Below are 23,304 nucleotides of genomic sequence, written 5' to 3' on the forward strand. Positions count from 1 at the left end.
GTGTATAAGACTTCAGAAAATGCAAACAAGTCTTTAATGAAAGAAAGAAGATAAATGGTTGGCTAAGGGGGTTGGGATGTATAGGGAGAAAGGGATTATAAAAGGGTACCAAGAAACCTTTTAGAATGATGGTTTCATTAGAATATACATATTTCAAAACTCACCAAATTGTACACTTTATAGTATATATGTCAATTATACCTCAGTAAAGTTGTTTTTAAAAACCCTCCAAGGGCTGTGATAACAAATTGAAAAAGCAGAAAAATTTCTGTCATAAATCTCAAATATAAAGAGCATTACTAGTTTTCCCAAATTCCTAGATTTCATCATACTCTACTGAAATTAACCTGAATCTTCAACATACACTCTGAACAAGTAGTAGAAAATACCTCCAAGTTAAAACTTGACTTAACAACCATATTTGCTCCAAAAATTATTCCTTTGGAGCAAAAAATAAAATATTATAATTGACAACACTTGAGGTTTTGTGTTCTTTTAAAGGTATAATCCCTGCAGAAATTCTGTGTGAGCCATTTCTTCTCATAGTGGTGAAAGGAAAGGCAATACTCTGGTGCTTAGACTAAGAAATCTAAAATACTTCACATAAAGCAACATTAGAAAATGACGTATTTTTGTTCCCCTGAAGTTCTTTCAGTCTACATTTCAAAAAGCAATTAAGACAAACAGCAGGTGCACTATATTGTCTAAGCAGGAGAACTTTATCACTTTTTATATGCTTCTGTGGATTGAGGTACTGTTTGTATTATTAGTTGTACTCTTTTTGTACGGAAAAAGGTTTTCAATCACTTTTTTAAATTAAATTCTGAGGTACATGTCATTTCTTTTGTATTGTGAATGTAATTTATTTGCATTTCAAGCAACCCAATCATATTTCAATAACATTTTTGACTTTCTTATAAACACTTTTCTCAACTTGTACTCTTTCCCATTCAATTAATTTTCCAAAATTCTCTGCTTTGAAAATTTACTATTGCTGGCCTTTATGAAATTTGAAATTTTTGCATGTGTGTGTAATAGAAAACAAATTAAATGACAACAGTCATGCCCTTTCTAAAGAGTATCGGTGTAACTATTCCCCCATGACGTCAGCTTGCTCCAGTTTCTGCTGTAACTGCCTACCTTCATGAGAAACTTCCTGAATATTTTTCCTTCTTTTTCCTGCCTTTATTCATTGCAAAGTATTTAAGTACCTGACTAGGTATTTTGTTTTGTTTTCCCCCTACAAAGTTATATTCTAGTTCACTAATTTTCATCTCAATACTAGCCAACTGAGAAAATTTAAAAATGGAGAAAAAATAAAATGAGTAAGGGAGTGGTTTCTCCCAATATTTCTCTAATCCTTTCTGTTAATCCAGTAGATGCTCACATAATATAGACATGGTATATATAGGACTTTTTAATGAGTTCAGTTATTTCAAAAATAAGCCATCCTGCAAACAAGTTTAAGTTTGATAAGACCAGAAGAATGAAGGCCAAAAGACATCCATCTGTCCATCTCCTTTTGAAGACAAAGATTTTAGGATGTTAATAAACTATATCAAATGTGAAGATATTCATGCCTACTAATAGATATGGGTCAAAATAGAAGTATAAGTACCTAAACACAGGTGACTAAATTCTAAGAGTTCCTAATACAAGCTTTTTGTGAAGCACTAAAAGCTTTTTCTTTATAACACTAATCGTTATCTTGCACCATCATCCTTTCAAGAAATGGGAAATCCCTCTTAGTACTATGAGAAAAGAAGTTCTGCAGTCAGATTTACATGGATTCTGCCATTTACTAGCTTTATGATCAGGCATGTGTCTTAACCTCTCAGAGGCTATCGATTGAGAAAATGATTAATATTTACCTTCACATAATTGGAACTAAATGTAATAATGTATACATTATGGTGATTGCAGTAATATGATTACAGAAATATAACAGCAGGGGAAAAATTGTAAATTTATCTAATTTAAGTTCCAAAGGACATCTCGGATACAAAAATAACCTACCCTTCAGGCCAGATTTTTTTTTTTTTTCAAGTTTGACTGAGTAAAAGAAACAAACAGTCCAAACACAGCACTTAAACTGGTGCTCAAGAATGGTTAATTCCCTTTGCCAATGAAAGCCAAATACTGAGTCAAAGAGGAACCCTCCAATCAGTTCCTAGTCCATCATGCTTCAAATCCAATGTGAAGTCCTTTCAAGAACAGCTTAACAAAGAATGTCTACAGCTGGTGCAGATACGTAACCAAATCCTTTCAAGGGGCCACAGAACGAAAAGCTTAATCCCCGAGTCGAGCTCCTCCGCTCCTCCAATCACTCCTCTGGTTCATGACCGCTTGTCTCTCAGCCACAGCCTCCTCACCAGAGTATCAGCCTTAAATCTGTTCCATTTCCCAAACTAACCTTCTAAAATCCAAATCTGAGAGATACTTCTTCCCTATCACTATAGGATACTGCCCAATTCATAAACATGCTTCAGGAGCCATTATAACCGTTTTCCTCTCATTCAATAGAGAGGCCAATATGTGCTAAGCATTCTAACAGGATTTAAAGATGCAAAGACTAGAAAGAGTAGGGAGCTACTGCATCCACCCTCAAAATACTATTTGCAAATCCTGAACTATACCACACCATCTCTGTCCATATGTTCCCCACCCTCCCACCCCCATGCTGGTTGCCCTTCCCCACTTACTGCCTAAGGGGTTTTCCTTCAAGAACTCACTACCTTTCCCTACATAACCTTCTGGGACTAATCCTCCTAAGCTTATCCCAAAAGAGTCAATCACTCCTCCTTTTACATAAATACTATAGCAGTTAACTACCTATACTTGTAAGTATCTTCGCATTTATGTACCTCTTAGCAACTGCAAACTGGAGTAGTCTAGCCTCTTGAGAACCTGGAGTAAAGCCTGGACAATTCCACACGCACACAACCTTCGACATTCTCTATCCCTGCCACGTTAATAAAGTCAGCACAGCTAGATTCCTCCTTTGGTTCCTGGGAGCAAAGCTCTGACTTGAACCAGAGCCATCTGACTGGCCTCCCATCAGTCCAGATTCTGCCAGCTTACTCCCACTAAAGCAACACTGTGCTTTAAACCCACAGCTTCAGATGGAGCCATTAACAAAAATGATTTACCACTTATGACCCTGATCACAATGCTTAAACCTACTACTGCCAACACTGAATTCTGTTATTGCCTAAAACCTCTTCCTTCAGTGTCACATTCATTTGGTGGTATTTTAAAACATATTTTGATGATTATTCGAGTATAATTAAGTCACTATCCTTGGATATTCATTTTTCTATTTATGGTTATCTCCTACAAGCCTACCACTATGCTAAATCAAGTTTTCCTACGTCTGATTACACTCTACCTAGGTTTCCTATTCTACTAACACAGCCCTATATGTAAGCATAATATGTATAAGAATAATAAAACCACTAAATACCTATTTCCCTAATTATTACAGATACCACTGCTATCTTACCTATATTTCTCTCTGAAAACTCTAACATTCGTATTAAAACCTGTCAGGTATCAAAAGTGGGTTATTTTTTTTCTTTGCAAAACCACCACCATGCAGTCACGCTTCCTTGTGCAGGATCTTTCAAATTCCTTTGTCACTTCTTATTTGGGCTATGGCAATATATTTTCCCTTAGTCTCCCAGACCTCCAGTAGGCATGCAATATTTAGAATTATAGCCGAAACCGGTTTGGCTCAGTGGTAGAGCGTGAGTCTGCGGACTGAAAGGTCCAGGGTTCGATTCTGGTCAAGGGCATGTACGTTGGCTGTGGGCACATTCCCGGTAGGGGATGTGCAGGAGGCGGCTGGTCAATGTTTCTCTCTCATCAACGTTTCTGGCTCTCTATCTCTCTCCCTTCCTCTCTGTAAAAAATCAATGAAAATTAAAAAAAATAAAAAAAAAAATATATATATATATATATATATATATATATATATTTAGAATTACAATTATTCACAACAATGCAATAATTTCCTTTGAAAGTAATATGTAAACAGTAACAAAATACACTGAAGTATTTCCTGTAGTATATCCATTTAAAAAGAAGATTAATTTACTCAGGTTTTTTTTGTTGCAAAAAAGCAACAAATTTTAAACAAATATAGCTATTGAATTCTTCCAGCTTTTTTTGTTAAATAAAACTGTGAAATGAAATGCAATCCATAAAACAAAACTAGTGGATTGTTAAATGTCCATATCTCATCCATCAAATTTAAGAAACAGGAGATCGCAACTCACATCTAATTAATAACCGATGTTCTAAAAATACAGTTCAGTCTGTTGAATCTTCTGGACCTTAATATTAATTTATTGGTTTATAAACAAATAACAAAATACCCAGAAAATGAAGACTTTGTGTTTTGGAGATGTTCTTTTCTCAGTGAGTCATCCCTCGAGCTTTCATCATGTGATTTCTGGCTTACATCTTCTGAAATACATTGATAGTCAACACTGTGACTGGTTTCCAATGGATTTCGATGTGAATGTTTCTTCTCTCCTCCTCTCTCATCAGATCGACTCCATGATGATAAACTTTCTTCGCTTTCTGTCGGTTTTCGAAAACCACAACGCACAGAACCCTGAGTGGCCAGTGCTGAGGGTGAACTGGATGATTCGACATTCCTGCCCATGTGATGAAATGGCAGTTCATCATCAGAGGGCCTGATGAATTTAGGTCTCAAATTTCCAAGAGCAGAAAACTCTTGACTTTGCCTTGAACTAGAGTCTCTTCTATATGTTTCTGAAGTCCCAGTTCTATTATTTTTTTCATCACCACAAAACTTATCTTTATCTTTTGTAATATCTGCTGAACTATGTCTATCCCTTGAACTTTTATTATATTTTGTCAAGTGTGATTTTCTACTTTCTTCACTACTTAGTGCTTTATCTGAATACGTTGGCTTCCTCCAGCGTTCTCGTCTACAGTCCTCTTTTGCGGATGCAGTTTTTTCAGCTTCTTCTAATTTCGACTGAAATATTTCCATTGACTAAAAAGGAGAAAAAGTAAACAAGGTAAGTAAAATCTTAGAAAGTTCAATGATTTGTACCCCATATTCTACTGGGCCATGATGCACTGTTATTTAGCACAATGAAAGAAAAATCCAACAAAGGTAAAAAACAACAAAAAACAACAACACATATATGGTCATCCTACCTGATATGGGCTGAATTGTGTGTCCCCCAGACCCTGACCAAAGTCACATGTTCAAGTTCTAACCAGTGAAGTACTCCGAATGTGACCGCACTTGGAAACAGCCTTTAAAAACATGACTAAGTAAAAATGAGGTCATTAGGTTAAGCCCTAGTCCAATTTGACTGATGTCCTTATAAGAAGGAATTTGGGCACACAGAGATAACAAGGATGCACACAAAGAGGAAATACTATGTGAGACACAGCTGGAAGGCATGCCAAGAAGAGAAGCCTCAGAAGAAACCAAACCTGCTGACACCTACATCTTGGACTTCCATGCTCCTAAAGCCAGGGTGAGGGAACTTTTCCTGCCAAGGACCATTTGGATACTTATAAGGTCATTAGTGGGCCATACAAAATTATCAGCTTAAAAATTAGCCTGTTATATTTGGTCAAACATTTAATTAACTCATCCCTAATGCCTTCGAAGGGCCAGACCAAATGATTTCACAGGCCTTAACACGATCCATGGACCAGACATTCCCCAACCCTGACCTAGACTGAGAGAGAATAAACTTGTTATTTAAGTCATCCCATCGGTAGAACTATGTTATGACAGCCTTAGCAAACTAATACACTACCCAAAAATAAATACTTTTAAAATATGATTAATGAATGAAAAATTACCAAATTAAAAAGAAATCTTGGAACTGAAAAGGAGTCAGTAAAATACATAATACAGGAAATAGTTAAGGAATATTTTTTTTAAATTCCTATCTGAGATTCAAGAGGTTGCTACACAGCTAAAACATACAAACTCTATGTGAAAAGCAGAATTCAAGAACAAGAAAGACTTGAAAATAAAAACTGTGTCTATAAACATGCAGATATAGTGCATGGAGGAATAGAAAGCACGGAATCCAAATTAGTGAATTCAATACTAGCCTGGGAATTCTCTTCAGTTAGGAAAATATGGTAAATAGATACGTTATAAGGGTTAAAGAAACTGGACACTTAATTCTAAAGTAAGGTAATTTAAAATGCATGTACTAATACTTGCAGAAAGAAAGAGCAAAGATAGAAAAATTAAAAATAAAAACAACCACTAATAAAATGTAATAATATAAGAAAATTGCCCTAGCTAATTTTCCAGTTCCAAAGTACTCATCCGATATCCATAAGAGAGGGAAGAAAGTGAAGCATAAAAAGACATGCATTCCATCAAACCTCAGAGGGAAGGCAGAGGTGGGGAAGGGTCAGAGATCAACCAAAGGACTTGTACGCATGCATATAAGCATAACTAATGGGCACAGACAACAGGAGAGTGAAGGCCTATATTGGGGAGCAGGGGCAGGCTGGGAGAGGTCAATGGAGAGGTCAATTGTTGGAAAAAATTCTTCCAACAATAAAGAATTAAAAAAAAAAAAAAGACTCATGCATTAAAAACCCTACTTCCTGAGCCTCAAAATTCATATAAAAAAGAATTCTTAAAAAAGACTAGATCAGAGGAAAGAAGGAGTAAGCATAGGCATGCTAACAGATGGGAGTAGGTAAATAAGTAACACATTACCTACAAAGGAAAGAAAATAAGACTGTTAACTTCTCACCTACAAATTCTATAAATGGGATAAAGATCAACTTTAAAAATAATTATAAGGCAATAATTCTATGTGTAGGAATCAATTCACAAACTATCTAATACTATCTTACCCTCGTACTGACCCCCCCAAAAAAAAACATTTCCAAAATCTGCCAAAATATCAGAATGCAAATCACTTACTAATTCTGGGGGGAAGAGGGGTGGGAAATTACTCAGGATCAGTAAGCTCAACCATAAATGAATTAGGGTAAGAATCACTGCAAAAAGGAAGGCATGCTATAAACCAAATGGCAAATATAACGAGTAAATCTAAATAATTGTTCTTGTAGTCGTGAGGTTTAATGCAATTGTCAAGAATAAGGTGCATATTTTTAAATTTAATACCAACTGGAATAAAAATTTCAAATTATTTCAATAACATTGAAGAGGTGAGATGGGAAACCAAAACATGCTGAAGTTATTATTTTGCACGAGGCAGAGATAATCCATAACATTTTTTTTTGTTATTTTTAAAATACAGATTTAACCTATTCCTTAAGTTCAATGGCAACATAAACAGAATAGATATTTTGGCAGTAAGGTGGGAGAGATGTTTTCAAAATGAAAGCACCTTCCCATTGGCAGCTACAATTAGTGGCTTCTTAGAGACAATAAAATATGATAAAGACAACAAAACAATTTATCACAATTTATCCAATGCTTATTATATTACATTGTTTGCATCATTTAATAGGCTGTAGGGTCAATATCTAAGTTCAAATCTACGTATTGATCATGCAATCTTGGTTATTTAACCTGTGCCTTCCTCAGTTTCCTCATAAAACAAGAATAATTATACTGTTGTATTAAATAAAGTGAATTACACACATAGTATTTTAACAATGTCTAGCATATGGAAGCACTAAGATAATTATTAATGTTTCCAACAATTCTATGACAATGATAATAATAGTCATGTTTTTAAAATGGAGGGGAAAATGGTGCTAAGGTCACAAAGCAATAAAGTAACAAACCTGATGTTGAAATTCAGAACCATATGACTACAAAGCCATATGTTTTTTACTATGTCAAAATGCCTCATTCTATGATTATTAACTGTTCTAAAGAATTAAGAAATTATATAAAATGTTACAATCCAATAATAATTATCCCTACTATCAAAACTTAATAAAAATAACATAAAAAGAAAACTAAAGGACATAAAGATATAAATTCACTAATTAAAGGAATTGCCATGATCAAACAGGAGAATGAAATCTTGCCATCTCTGACAGCATGGGTGAAAAGCAGAAAATGGCTTCAACAGGTTATAAATTTAAACTTTAATACCAAGTCAATTCAAAGGTGTTTCATGGCACAAAACACTGACAATATTAAAGAACTTAATTTCCCATATAACTCTAAAAATAACACATTATGTCCTTAATATGAATACTCACCCCATATCTTTCAGCTACAATGTCTTCAAAATTTCTATTCTGTTTCTCAGCTTGTTCCTTCATTCTTTGGTAAGACTTCCTTAGCCAGCTTAATCCACCATCTTCTATTACTGAAACTAAATTTCAATATTAAATGTCAGTTATACTTTTCATGTAGTATAACAGAATTAATATTGCTTCTAAAATCACTTAAAAAATAAAATTAAACATTTTTTATATTTAATTTTTTGAATATTATTTTAATAAAAATCATTAAGTGCATTTAAAATTTACTATATATTTATGTGCCTATATTTGCAAAGTACAGAGTTTGTAACTAAGACGAAAGAAAAATAAATAAAACTATCCTTAAAAAACTGAAATCTAAAAGATGAGAATAAAGGAGTATAATAATAATAAAGATAATATTGGCTGAATAATACAAAGAGACATAAAGAATTATAGAAAAATTAGAAAAGGGAAGGAGTATTTTTAAATGGAAAGTAAGGAAAAATTTCACAAACCAGGCTCAAAAAAATGTTGGATTTCTTCAAACAGAGTTATGAATAGGCATGGAATTCCCAGAAATAAATAAGGAACAAAGGTACAGACATAGAGGGGGAAAAGTACCTCTAATATACCACAAAAGCAAATATGGAAATTACATGTGATAATGCTTAAATGTATATTAAATCAGATTATTCTACATTACTAACAATTACCACTATGAAAATCTGAATGCCTTCAATGAAGTTTATTAAGCACTTATATTTCATTCTATTCACATCACACTTTGATACGTATAAAGAAGAAATCTAGCCCAGCCAGCATGGCTCAGTGGTTGAGCATCAACCTATGAACCATGAGGTCATGGTTCAATTCTCAGTCAGGGCACATGCTCAGGTTGTGGGCTAGATCCCCAGGGGCATGAAGGAGACAGCCAATCAATGATTCTCTCTCATCATTGATGTTTCTATCCCTCTCCTCCTCTCCTTACCTCTCTGAAATAAAAATATATATTTAAAAAAAAAAATCTAATCAATTATTTAAGTCAAAATTCTGTTTCTGATTTTTCTTGTCCAAATATCAATTATTTTATATTGCCCCAGTTCTATAGCCAAATAAAATGTATACAACACAGATCCCAAAAGACATGTACAAGAGTCATTAAGAATCTGCCATAATCTCAGCCTAGAAAATAACCCATATGTCTACCATTAAATGGATATATGTTATAAATTATGATATCTTTTTTAATCTTTATTGTTGAAAGCATTACAGATGTCCCCATAAATTATATTTCTAAAATAGATAATATATAGCAATGAGAATAAGTGACTACAATAAACAAACATGGATGAATCTAAAAATATGGACAAAGAAGCAGGAAACAAAAGAAGGCATAGTGTATGATTCCAGGAAAAAGTGATTTTTGGTGCTAGAAATCAGAATAGTAGTTACTTTTTTGGTAACAGCATAGGAACTAAAAAGACCACAAAAGGAGCTTTGGGGATGCTGATAATGTTCTCTTTCTCAAACTGTGTGCCAATAACACAGATGTTTCCACTCTGTGAAGACGATCCGTCTTTATAGTTAAAGGTTGTGTACTTTTCTGTAAGTGTTAAATGTCAATAAAAAAGGTTACTTACAGGAAAAGTAAATTTTCAACCCTCAAATTCGAGTTCCTCATTCAAATCTGTTTATCCTTAGTGTTCGAAGATACAGTCTTTCTTTACAAGTCTAAAATACTTTTGTACTTCAAAACCTAGATCTCTAGTTAACTCAATGACTCACTTTTTATTCAAGTTTATTTTGCTCTTGCTCTTTCTTTTCTTACTTATCTAGTCTATGAGCTCAAAATTAACAATGTACTCAGAAAGTGAGTCTAAATCTGCAATTTATAGTGATAACAGAAACCTCCTGTAATTAAACTTATGTTAATGTCCCAACTATGTAATTAAATTGCTTATTCCAAAGATTTATTTGTGAAACTGACAAAATACTGATGGGCACAATAAAAATTTTCTGAACAGTTTTCAGAGGAAAAAAATCTCAAAGAAAAAATAAGACTGCTTTAATTCCTCTATATTGACAATTATGAAACTAACAGGAATAATAATTTTCATTCAATTCAGTCATTAGTCAAATCCACAATTTTAGAAATATTTTTACAATAATGTCACCTTCAGTCAATTATATATTCTATTTCAATAGTCTTATTAATCTTATGAGTAGAGATGGCAAAATTACAATATTTTAACAAGAGAAAATTACAAATTCATAATTTAAAAAGCAAATAAAAAATACCAATTTGTAGCACCATCGATCTTGAAATTCAATCCAACAAATATTTAGTGAAATTTACTATGAATATGAAAATTTGTTGCACATTTGGGAATAAAAATATAAATAAGACATAGCCCCTGTCCTCTAGGCTGGGATAAAAGGATATCAATAGTTACAAGTTCATTGTATGCAGCACCAAAATATACCTGTATCTGAAATTATTTTTGTAAGTCAAAAATTAAGAGACTGAAAAAATGTATGCTTCCATCATAATTAAGTTATATTATTATAGACCAAATATAACCAAATGCATCTGTGCTACATTCTCCATTTTTCTTAGAAGACGAGATAATATTAAAATTGCAATAAACTAAAGATCAGGAGAACCTAGATTTTTAGCTTGCTGCTGCTATGATACTAACTAGTTTAAAGATCGTAAGCAAGTCATTGACTTCTTTGGACCTTTGCTTCTTTATCTGTAATAGAAAGGCAGCTGATTTAAACCACCTTTGACATTTCTTCCAACTCAAAAGATTCTAAAAGAGAAACAAAAAAAAAAAAAAAAAAGAGGGAGGAAATCTGTAAGAACAGAAAATATCAGAAGAGTTTTGTAAGCAAGTTTTTGTAAGCTACAGTTTTCTACTAACTACACAGTAACAAGTATATTCTTCTAATGAAGAATCTAGAGTAACTAACTCTGGACTAGAAATCAGAAACCTGGGTTCTACTACTGATCACAGAACTAGAAGTAAATTACCTGGTCACTTTAAGCTTTAGTTCCCTGAACTACAGAAATGGGAAATAACATCTACTTTGCTATCTTCACATGGTTGCTACAAAAATAAGCTGATATGTAAATGTGCCATGTAAACTTTAAAATGTACAGATTTTCCCGTTACTAAAATATGATTTAAAATAAATTGTATCGTTACTGAAAGCTTATTTATTTTCCACTTAAGGGCTCGATTCCCAGTAGGGGGCATGCAGGAGGCACCGGTCAGTAATTCCCTCTCATCATTGATGTTTCTATCTCTCTTTCCCCTCTCCCTCTCTGAAATCAATAAAAAATGTGTGTGTGTGGTTTTTTTTAATATTTCCCACTTAATTTTGTCCAAAAAAAGAAAAAGAAAGATTAACTCATTATTATTAAAAATATGGCAATCATTACAAAAATACTGTTGATAAAATCTTCCCAGAACATTTCATCGTAAGGAAAAGTAATATTTGACATTGTCATTATTGAGTATTCACTATATTCCAGATACCATGCTAACAGATTTTCTCATTTAATCCTCACAATAACCAAATGATAGGTACTTACATATGAGTAAAATGGACTCAGAGAGATCAGAAATTTTCCCGAATTCATGAAACTAATCAGTGGAAATACAAAGTTCTATAACTCCAAAGCCTGAGTTAACAGCATGTGACCTCTACACACCTCAATACTAACCTTATAAACTTTTCAACTCTACCATTGGTCTAAACCAGTGGTCGGCAAAAAAAGAGGGAGGAAATCTGTAAGAACAGAAAATATCCCGAGCTTCGGTTTGCTGCTCTGCTGACTAATGAGTTTGTCAACCACTGGTCTAAACAGAAAGACCACACTATTCGTATGTGTTGTAAAATCTGCAGATCATTTCTTAAAACTTGATTTCAAGTTTGGGATCTGAACCTCTGTCAGACATAGTTTTCTGTCATCTTTCCTTTCTAAGTAAGTACAATATGGAAGAGGGAAGTGCTGAAAGCATGTTATGAAGGGGAGGAAAGAAAGGCCCTTTAAAAGCTTTATGAGATAATCACTGACTAGCTGCCTCCCATACGCCCCACACTGGGGAACGAGCCCACTTCCCAGATATGTGCCCTGACAAGGAATTGAACCGTAATCTCCTAGTTCACAGGTTGATGTTCAATCACTGATTCACACCAGCTGGGCTGAAGTCACATCTTTAAAATTTACACATTATTTCATGAAATTTAATACTTTTTATATTTTGTTATAAAATGTAGCAAACTAAAGCATTATTATTTCCTCAGAGAATCATACTTTGTATCAACCCAGGTATACCAAGTTATAAGAAATGTCTGTGTGGCTATTACAAAAATATGCATACCTTTAGTAACTGATGACGTAGCAGAGTCTTCTGGTGGAAGACCTGTCCCACCGTCCTTCCAATATGGATTCAATTCTCTTTCCAGCAGCCTGGACTAAAACAAAATATTTTCAGAGGTCATAATTTAAAAATAATCTCACCGCCGAAACCAGTTTGGCTCAGTGGTAGAGCGTCGGTCTGCGGACTGAAAGGTCCCAGGTTCGTTTCGGGTCAAGGGCATGTACATTAGTTGCGGGCACATCCCCGGTAGGGGGTGTGCAAGAGGCAGCTGGTCATGTTTCTCTCTCATAGACATTTCTAGCTCTAGCTCTCTATCTCTCTCCCTTCCTCCTCTCTGTAAAATATCAATAAAATATATTTTTAAAAAATAAAAATAAAAATAATCTCACCATAAATAACATGTCTGAGTCTCAGTTGCAACCTTGGACAAATATTTAAGAAAATAATTTAATATTGCTATTTGCTCTTTCTCTATAATAGAAGTATCAGAGATGAAAGAAAATTAGTAAAATGTGTATGAAAACCTTTCTCCTGTCAGAGTCTGGGGCTCACATGGGACCCAGAGTCAAGTGCCCACACACCCACATACACCTCAAATCGCGTGAGACCCAGACCCAGCTGCCCACCCCCCCACATTGGGCTAGATCCAGACCTGGCCAGTCCCACCCTTGTCAAGCCCTGCCGGGCAGGAGGTGTAGCCTCAGGTCCCTACTGACTGCTCGTTAAGGCTCCTTATTGGAACTTGGTCTCAGCTGTGGGTGCAGCCATCTTTGTGATTGAGTGATGGAGTAATTAGCATATTCCCTTTTTATTAGATAGGATTTACCACAAGTAAAAGTCAGGAATTGTTATTCTTCTTTTAAATTACTTTTACTGTTTCACTTCATTACTGCTGTGTATGTGCTCCAAATGAGTGACGTAGGTGCTTATGTAGATGGGTTCCAACATATAACGAAAATCAAGTTATGTCGCGCCATAGGAACAGATCTCCAATGTAACCTGAGGACTGCCTGTATTTATAAAAGACTAGAGGCCTGGTGCAAAAAATTGGTGCCCTGGGGGGTGGGGGGTCCATCAGCCCAGCAGGCGTCCTCTCACAGTTTGGGGCCCCTTGGGGGATATCTGTCTGCCGGCTTAGGTCCAATTTCCCCCAGGGACCGGGCCTAAGCCAGCAGTCGGACATTCCTCTCACAGTTCGGGATCTCTCTCCCAGTCTGGGACCCCTCACTCCTGCTCGCCTGCCTGCTCGCTGCTCCTTAGCACTGCCATGGAGGCGGGAGAGGCTCCTGCCACCACCGCTATCCTCGCCAGCCGTGACCCCGGCTTCTGGCTGAGCGGCACTCCCCCCGTGGGAGTTCACTGACCACCAAGAGGCAGCTCTTGCATTAAGCATCGGCCCCGATGGTCAGTGCACATCATAGGGACCAGTCGTTCCGCTATTCAGTCGATTTGCGTATTAGGGTTTTATTACATAGGATGGGTGCATACTGAAAGGGTTAAAGAGAATTAAACACGACAGAGAAAAACTTCCTGTGCTTAATAGAATTCTTGTAGAAAGCTTGCAGGCTTGAGTACCCTATAGATCAGATAACCAGAAGACACCTGGTGGCAGGAGGAACCAAGGACCAGACCCTCATGCCAGTCTAACTGCTTGCCGCCATCAAGAGCTGATGAAAGTCTTCCACCTCCTTGCACTCCCCGCTGACTCAGCCCGCTGCACCCAGGAGCCTGAAATAAAAGCTTTTTTGATACATTACAGCCTCATGTAGAGGTGCACGATCCCAGCCCACTCCGTACCTTTCATATACTTTGTAACTTAGTAACTTCACTTTAAGATATCCACCATAGCAAAATTTGCACACACATACATGAGGAAAAAAATTGTTCATATGGAAAATGCAAGAATCAGTAAATAAATATACAAGAATATACAAGAACTCTTGTGTTTCAAGTATTCCCAACTGCAAAACCTACTTTTGCCCCACTGTGTATCTAAGGACCTTCATTTAGCACTGTTTGTATAATAGTAGTGAAAAATAGCACACAATGTAAATGTATAGTTATCCAGAATAAATGGATATTTACAGTATGTCACAGACAAGAAAGATAATACAGTGATTAAAAAGAATGAAATAGAAATAAAATATATCAACACAAATCCATCTCTAAAACACTCTCATGCCTTCTAGTCAAGATGGCTCATTAAGCTGCCAATCATCACAACCTCCCTGCTCAGGACAAACAGAAAAGAGAAGCAAAATATAAAACACACTTGAGGTCAGAACAAGGTAATTATGTGGCCTTGAAAAGAACATAAATGCAAAGCAGTAAGCAGAACTGAAGCCACAGGTCCATGTGCAAGCAGAAACTGATAGTCCTCAGTTCAATTTACCTATACTAATAAAAGGGTAATATGTTAATCAGACCAGAAGACCTTCCAGGAGACCTTCCGACATCCTCCAGGACAAAGCCTTGGTGATGGGCCGAGGCAAAGGCAGTTAGGGGCGATCAGGCCAGGAGAAGAGGGCAGTTGGGAGCAAGCAGGCCAGCATGGGGGCAGTTGGGAACTATCAGGCTGGAGGGGGGAAGAGAAGAGTTGGGGGCAAGCAGGTAGGCAGGGGGGGCAGTTGGGGGCGAGAAGGCCACCCACCCGTGCATGAAGTTCGTGCACCGGGCCACTAGTATAAGATAAACACTAAAAGTGCTCCTGCTAAAACAGGAGAATGAAGCTAATATCACCACCAAAGCCAGGGCCTGGGGTGGGGTGATCTCCTGCTTGTAAAAGAAGACTGAAAAGTTGGTATGCATTTCATTAATGCTAGACAGGGTCTATAGTACACGCTACAGGTCTATAACCTACAGCACAATGTGGGCATAAGAAGCCCAGAGGATACAGATGTAACCATGAGCATTGATTTTGAAACTTTTTTGTGAACTTTTACCCAGAGGGAGATTGTGTGTGTGTGTCGCATCTGTCTATCTCCAGAACTAAGGAAACAAAATGTACCTTTATTACTCGTACACACAATACATACTGATACCTTATATTGTTAAATACTGACTGCAATAAATTAATTTCACCACACACATTTTGAAAAACACTAACCTAGAAAACTAAAGAAATTATATCCTCAAAATCAAGAAGAGAAATAAAATCAAGCTTATATTGTTAAATAATGACTGCAATAAATTAATTTCACCACACACATTTTGAAAAACACTAGCCTAGAAAACTAAAGAAATTATATCCTCAAAATCAAGAAGAGAAATAAAATCAGCATGCTTCACATCAAAGCTTCAGCTAAGGGCCAACATTGTAGGCTAGGGCTAAATGTTAAGAATATGATGACGCGCAAAAATCAACACACTCAAACTAATGTGCCGATATTTGATAACTGGCTAGTCTCGGTCAGTAGTCTCAATGGTTTACTTCTGCACACAACAACCTGAATTCTTACTGAAGCAAAATAAAAAAGTAAATCAGATTATGATCTTCAGAACTAAATCAGTGATTTAAAGAGCAACAAGGTAAAATCATGGGGAAAAGAATAAGTCTGCTACAATTTCAAAAGTACAAAAAATAAAAAAGCACCTATTAGCTACAGAGTTCTATGCTAGCTGCTAAGGAAGATACAATATAAACAAAACAGATTCTCAAAAATATTATAATCTCAGGAGGGAAATAAGATTAAGACTACTAAATTACAGAAAACTACAAGTATTATAAAAGAAAGGAGCAAATACAGTGCTATGGAAATATAAAGTAAGAAGAAATTGATATCAGTCAAGAGAAATAGGAAGAATTTCATAGAGGCCCGGAGCACAAAATTCATGCATGGAAGAGGGGCCCCTCAGCCTGGCCTGCACCCTCTCCAATCTAGGACCCCTCGGGGGATGTCCAACTGCCTCTTGCAATCTGGAACTGCTGGCTCCTAACCGCTTGCTTGCCTGCCTGCCTGCCTGATCGCCCCTAACCTTTCTGCCTGCCTGCCTGCCTGATTGTCCCTAACTGCTCCCTGTAGACCTAATCTCCCCTAACTGCCTCTGCCTCTCCCTGCCCTCGGTGGTAACTTCTGCCAAGCACTTCAAGGCAGTTTTAACTCAAGAATACTTCAAATAAATTATCACCCGAAAGGTTTCAGACCACACAAGTAGCACAGTTTAAGCCTTAAATCCTTATGAATCCAAGCTATAAATTAAACTCAATTATTACTCAACTAAATTGCCCAGATTTTAAAATCTAGTATTTATTTTTTTTAATATATTTTACTGATTTTGTACAGAGAGGAAGGGAGAGAGATAGAGAGTTAGAAACATCTATGAGAGTCATCAATCAGCTGCCTCTTGCACTCCCCCTACTGGGGATATGCCCGCAACCAAGGTACATGCCCTTGACCGGAATCGAACCCGGGACCCTTCAGTCCCCAAGCGGACGCTCTATCCATTGAGCCAAACCGGTCTCGGCAAAATCTAGTATATTTTTAAACTTACTTCCTACAGAAAACTTATTTTAAAAGAACTTATAATTCACAGTTGTCCCCACTAATTTTTATAAAATACCACAAAAAATAATTATCTCAAAGTAAAACTGCATTTGTATAAATATTTTATTGGTTTATTGAGGGAAATTAAAAAGTTAAAGTACTTTAAGTATCTTACCTGTTCAAGTGCTTGGGTTTTTGCTTGCTCTATTTTCTTTTTTGTTTCTTTTTCAGCTTTGAGTGATGACGACGACACAGTTTTAACAGACATAAAATCAACAGTCATCCACTCATCCCTCTGTATAAAAAAAGTCATTTTGACCTAAATTAATGAAAAGTTAACACTAAACATTTAGTAGAAAAGAGTAGGCTCTACAGCAGCAGCCCACAGGCTGAGAACCGCTAGCAGGGTCACCTAAGACCATAGGAAAACACAGGTATTTACGTTACGATTCGTTAACAGTAGCGAAATTACAGTTATGAAGTAACAACAAAAATAATTTTAAGGTTGGGGGTCACCACAACATGAGGAACTGCATTAAAGGGTCATGGCATTAGGAAGGTTGAGAACCACTGTTCTAGAGCAGTGGTCAGCAAATTCATTGATCAACAGAGCCAAATATCAACAGTACAACAATTGAAATTTCTTTGAGAGCCAAATTTTTTAAATTTAAACTTCTTCTAACACCACTTCTTCAAAATAAACTTGCCCAGGCTGTGGTGTTTTGTGGAAGAGCCACACTCAAGGGGCCAAAGAGGCGCATGTGGCTCACGAGCCACAGTTTGCCGACCAAGGATCTAGAGGAACTAGAACAGAGATAAGCACTTAGTTTCTCATAGGAGGAGGGGGGTAGTATAAAGGCTCAGCAAACAGCATTACTGCCAAAAGTACTTATAAAAGTATATGGTTTTCTAATTTTTCTACTTAATAAATTATAATCATCTTTCATTTAACATTAATCTATTCTTACAAGTTCATACTTCTTCGTTTAAAATAAAGTGGTTTACCTGAATACCTTGGTTGTCTTCTTTTTCTGACTTTTCACCTTTCAGTTTCCAGGCCTTTTCCTTGCCAGAAGTCTCAGGTGGAACAGCCTCAACCCACTCCTCTTCGGAGCTCTAAGAATATTTAGCATATAAGTAAATTTTCAAATTTGCATACTTTCATATGAAAATTGTGCTCTTAAATAGCAGAAATTCAACTTCCTAAAGAAAATTCATATACTACAATATAATTCGCCTTTAAACAATTACATTGAAAATATGAAGAACATGTCAACTATTTAGGAATGTGCTCATGAAGCACCAATCAAATCACTTCTAAGTTCTTAGTAGTATATTAGCAAGCCAAAGAAAAGCCAGAGAAGAGATCAGAATGCTCGACAGAGAACTCACTTTGACACAGAACTGCAGTTCCTACCCACATCAAGTGCTACTAACATCTTTGCTTAACTAGAACCAAGGAAACAACACCCAACTAAATGAGTTTGCCTCAAAGTTTCAACTGTTGAGAGTTTTCTAGATGTTAAAAATGCACAGATCTCAGTTAACAGCTAGGCTGGCTGGAAAGCATTTTGCTTACTGAGTTTAAATAACAGATTATTAAATCAACAAAATGGCATTTAGTCAACATCAGCTATGTGCTCAACAGATTTTGGGTTTTGTTTTCAACAAATATATCCATCAATTCTTCTATGTTAAGTACCAGAATACATGTTTTTACATATGCCATCATGTTGACTCCTTAAAACAACTTGACATAAAATATTATTTTGGTTTTACAGATAAGAAATTAAATAACTTTCCCAGGTTACATGGCATCCAAATAGGAAAACCAGGATAGAAATGTAGGTCTGCCCGGCTCTAAAATTCATTCTTCAGAGCTGTACAACTCAATGTAGGAAAGATCCTGGAAATCACCCACTGCAAGCTGCTTGTTAGTATACAGCAGAGAAACTCTGAAGCCAATGAGGAAAAAGTGGGTTTTCTGAATGAAACCAGTATTCCTTCATTCCACAAAGTTTCTAAAAACTACCTAACTATAGAACAGAAAAAATGTCTTGTAAAAAGGTAAAATCCACATGGTGCAAACATATTTGTCTCTGGCATTTCAACTGCCAACAGTTTCCCAAAGCAGAGTAGAATTTATTCATTTATTCATTCATTCTTTTATGTATTATTTTCAACTTAGAGAGAAACCACAGAACTGCGTGCGCACGCGCGTGCGCACACACACACACACACACACACAAACACAGTTACAATGTTTGAAAATAATCTCTATAAATATATTTCTGGTCTACTCATATTTATATTGTCAAATCAATTTAGAAAGACCTGGTTCTTACCGTTTTGTGTTAGCCATTAAAAAGAGAGCTTAACATAAACAAATTGGAAGATAAAAATCACATAATCAAATCAATTAACACTGAAAAAGCATTCGACAAATTACAACACCTGTTTTTCTTAAAAACTCTCAGCAAAGTTGGAATAGACGGATCATACCTCAACATAATAAAGGCCATATATGACAAACCTACAGTCAACATCACATTCTATGGACAAAAACTAAAACCAATTCCTCTAAGAACAAGAAAAAAACAGGGATGTCTGCTTTCATCACTCTTCTTCAACACAGTACTACTAGAAGTCGCTGTAGCCACAGCGATCAGACAAGAAGAAAATAAAAAGGCATCCAACTGGGAAAGAAAGAAGTAAAACTCTCACTAATTGCAGACAACATAATACTGTACATAAAACCCCTCAAGACTCCACCAAAAACCTGTTAGATTTAATAAATTAATCTGGCAACGTTAACAGGATACAAAATTAACACCCAGAAATCAATGGCATTTTTATATACCAACTAGATGCCCGGTACACGAATTTCGTGCATGGGAGGGGGTCCCTCAGCCCAAACTGCACCCTCTCCAATCCAGTACCCCTTGGAGGAAGTCCAACTGCCTCTCAAAATCCAGGACCACTGGCTCCTAATCACTCACCTGCCTGCCTGCCTAGTCGCCCCTAACCCCTCAGCCTGCCTTCCTCATTGGCCCTAACCACCTCTGCCTGCCTGCCTGCCTGATCACTCCTCACTGCTCCCCTACTGGACTGATCATCCTCAACTGCCTCTGCTTCGCCTCGCACCCGGGACCCAGGATTCCCTCCTCCGGCTAGTCCCAAGCACCCAGGACCTGAACTTCCCTACCTCTGGCCTGCCACAGGCACCCAGGACCCAGGCCAGCTTCACCCAGGCCAGCCACAACTGCAAACGACCAGGACCGCAGGGTGACCAACTTGTCCCTCTCCTTGGCCGCAGCCACAGGAGCTGCTGGTGCTTGGGACCACAGGGTGGGCGGCTTGTCTCTCTCCTGGGCCACAGGTGCAGGCGCAGCCACTGGTGCCCAGGACTGCAGGGCGGGTGGCTTGTTCCTCTCCCAGTCTGCAGCCTGGCTGGTTCCCATTCCTATCTCCCCAGTGTTGAGAGTCTGAGCTGTTATGGCATAAGGACATGATGAGCATTTGCATATTGGCTCTTTATTATATAGGAAGATATACTGGCTACTTGATAGAACTATTCAGTTGTATTGCTCACTATGCAATGTATCATTCTCATGTAAGTGAGGCTTGGTCGCACCCATCTTCCCTCCCCTTTAGGCCCGGTCGCACCCAACTCCCCCCACCTGCAGGCCTGATCTCGTCCCCAACTGCCCTTCCCTGCTGACCTGATCTTGTCCCCAACTGCCCTCGCTTGCCAGCCATCTTGTGGCAACCATCTTATAGTGGCCATCTTGTGATGACGTGAGGGCAGACATCTTCTGGTGGCCATCTTGTGATGAAGTCGCGTGACACCCCCGTGCGATGCCACCTAGGCTTTTATTATATGGGATATTCTACTTTAAAGACTTAAATGTTAATTTCTATGAAAAAACAAATAGGGATAACAGACTCCCAAAGCCTCAGAACTCCTTTCCTTTACTTGTAACAGTACTCGTGTGCTTCTCCTAATTTTCCAACCACTTCTACTTAGTGTCCTTTCTTGGCTCCTCAGTGCTTGTGTTCTTCTTTCTTTTCAGTTTCCGTAGGCAATTCCTTTATTCTAATGGCTTCAATAAGCAATGACTCCCAAATCTCATCTCCATCTTCTTACCTTTCTAGCTCCTGAATATTCCCAAGTAGATGTTTCTCAGGCATTTTCATATCCTAACTAGTAGTATATTTTTTTTGAGATCTCATATATTGTAGTTTAAGTTTCCATAAAATTTATTTTCTTAAAAGAAAGTTTTCTCAAATAGAGGCTTGATTAGTTTTAGCATATACTTACTGATGAACTATCAGATGACTCATTGTTCTTTTCATACTTCTGTTCCTTGCTCTTTTTTTTCTTCTCTTTCTTTACTTTTTTTGAATGTTTGTCTTTTTTCTTCTTTTTCTTCACAGAGTGTTCCTTTAAATAATCATTTTGAAAAAGTAAATAGGGAATTGAATTTTACCTTACCTTAAAAGGAAATATTTTAAGGGGGGGAAAAATCTGTTCTAAAATACTTTAAATTTTTCAGAAAATGAGACAAGAAACATGACAAAAATATTCAAAGAAACCTTAACAAACTTTTATAATATATGCAGTACTAATAAATCATAGAGCTGAGATATCTTATCAAAAATAAGTAAAGTTTTGCCAAAACCAGTTTGGCTCAGTGGTAGAGCGTCAGTCTGCGAACTGAAAGGTCCCAGGTTTGATTCCGGTCAAGGGCATGTGCATTGGTTGCGGGCACATCCCTGGTAGGGGGTGTACAAGAGGCAACTGGTCGATGTTTCTCTCTCATCAACGTTTCTGACTCTCTATCTCTCTCCCTTCCTCTCTGTAAAAAATCAATAAAATATATTTAAAAAAAATAAGTAAAGTTTTAATTTATTTGCAGATTCATTTTACAGATATAATCAAGTAAAAATATATATGCAAACATATCTACGTATATATGCATAATGTATGCATATATCCTTCTATGGCCCCAAAGAACTTATAGATTATTAGATCATTTAAAATATAACAAGATGGCATAAATTAAAATTATGTAAAAAGAAAAGTATTAAGACAAAAAAAAATACACATACGATATTAAGTTTAAAATGCATCAGATTGCTAAAAGTGGGTCAGAAATTTGAAGCTAAGCTTTCTATCAGCCAATTCAAGTAACACAATATGTCCAATGTCATAATGTCCAAAATATTAAAATATATTATTTCTTCCAAAGATAAAAGTAAAGCCTACTCTGTGATAGTCGTTCTGCAACTTTTGAAATAGTCTATAAAGCTGCTCCTCCAATATTAATTTGAGTAAATGCAAAAAGAGTCAGACATGTAACAGGTTTGAGTAAACCTGTTAGTATTCACCTGTGAGAAGTGCTCAATCCGCTCATTCACATCAGGTAGCATCCATGTGTCCTCACCCCGAAGTCGTTTAAGTTCTTTACGCCTTTCCTCCTTCTCAAAATTGGCTTTAGCCTAAAATAATGAGGGGGGAGGGGGTAACTAACAGAATCAACTGCTTTTCATTAAAAAAATAAAACAAAATCTTCTCTCATTTTCACACACGTTCTCATGAATCAACTGTCCCTTGCCAGGAATTTGCTTCGATCAAAGTGTAGGAAACATTTTAGTAAAAAACAAACAAACAAACAAAAACCTCCCCTTCCACACTACCAATCAAATTACCAATTTCTAGTGAATTGAGCTACCAATCAAAGACAGAATCCTGGGACCTAATGTAGACCCTCCCTTTCCTTAAGCTCCCAACCTAAAGTCTGGCTTGAATCTCTTTCCCCTTCACCATCCAAGTGCTACTGCCTGAGACTTCTGTCAGTGATGAGTGACTGACCTCCCAACTTCTATCTGCAATGCCCATAACCCTCTACCCACAACCCCAAAATACTTCAGGAAGGATCATCTTTCTAAAAGCAAATGATCAGATTGCTAATTTTTATTCATCCTTCAACAACAGTCCAAAAAAGTAAGTTCTTCCTCGGAAGTTGTTCCTGCCCCTTGATTCTCTCCCCAAATTCCAAAGCTGGGCCTGTCCTTCTCAACCTGTATGTATCTCTCTATTATAAAATTTATCAGAGCTTACAAACAATACCCCTTCCAAAAACTGCCTGAAATACCAGAGACAAGGGTAAAAATAGTTTATTATTCGTATATGTCACATATGCTGTAACCAAAGGACACTGACCTTTCAC

At 36.8% G+C, this 23,304-nt stretch overlaps 1 protein-coding gene across 2 annotated transcripts in view; it reads right to left on the minus strand.

Annotated features, from left to right (window-relative positions):
* The window catches only part of CWF19L2 (CWF19 like cell cycle control factor 2), a 64,469-nt gene that overhangs the window by 40,211 nt on the left and 954 nt on the right, over positions 1-23,304 (minus strand). For both annotated transcript variants that reach the window (XM_036427056.2, XM_036427055.2), the window contains exons 2-8: positions 22,463-22,573; positions 21,393-21,515; positions 18,077-18,187; positions 17,247-17,366; positions 12,588-12,681; positions 8,209-8,324; positions 4,377-5,026 (exon numbers count right to left, since the gene is read on the minus strand). In XM_036427056.2, the coding sequence (XP_036282949.1) occupies positions 4,377-5,026; positions 8,209-8,324; positions 12,588-12,681; positions 17,247-17,366; positions 18,077-18,187; positions 21,393-21,515; positions 22,463-22,573 (1,325 nt within the window). The remainder of the gene's footprint in view (positions 1-4,376; positions 5,027-8,208; positions 8,325-12,587; positions 12,682-17,246; positions 17,367-18,076; positions 18,188-21,392; positions 21,516-22,462; positions 22,574-23,304) is intronic.

The sequence above is a fragment of the Pipistrellus kuhlii genome, unplaced genomic scaffold, assembly GCF_014108245.1.
Source record: "Pipistrellus kuhlii isolate mPipKuh1 unplaced genomic scaffold, mPipKuh1.p scaffold_m20_p_9, whole genome shotgun sequence".
Lineage (NCBI taxonomy): Eukaryota > Metazoa > Chordata > Mammalia > Chiroptera > Vespertilionidae > Pipistrellus > Pipistrellus kuhlii.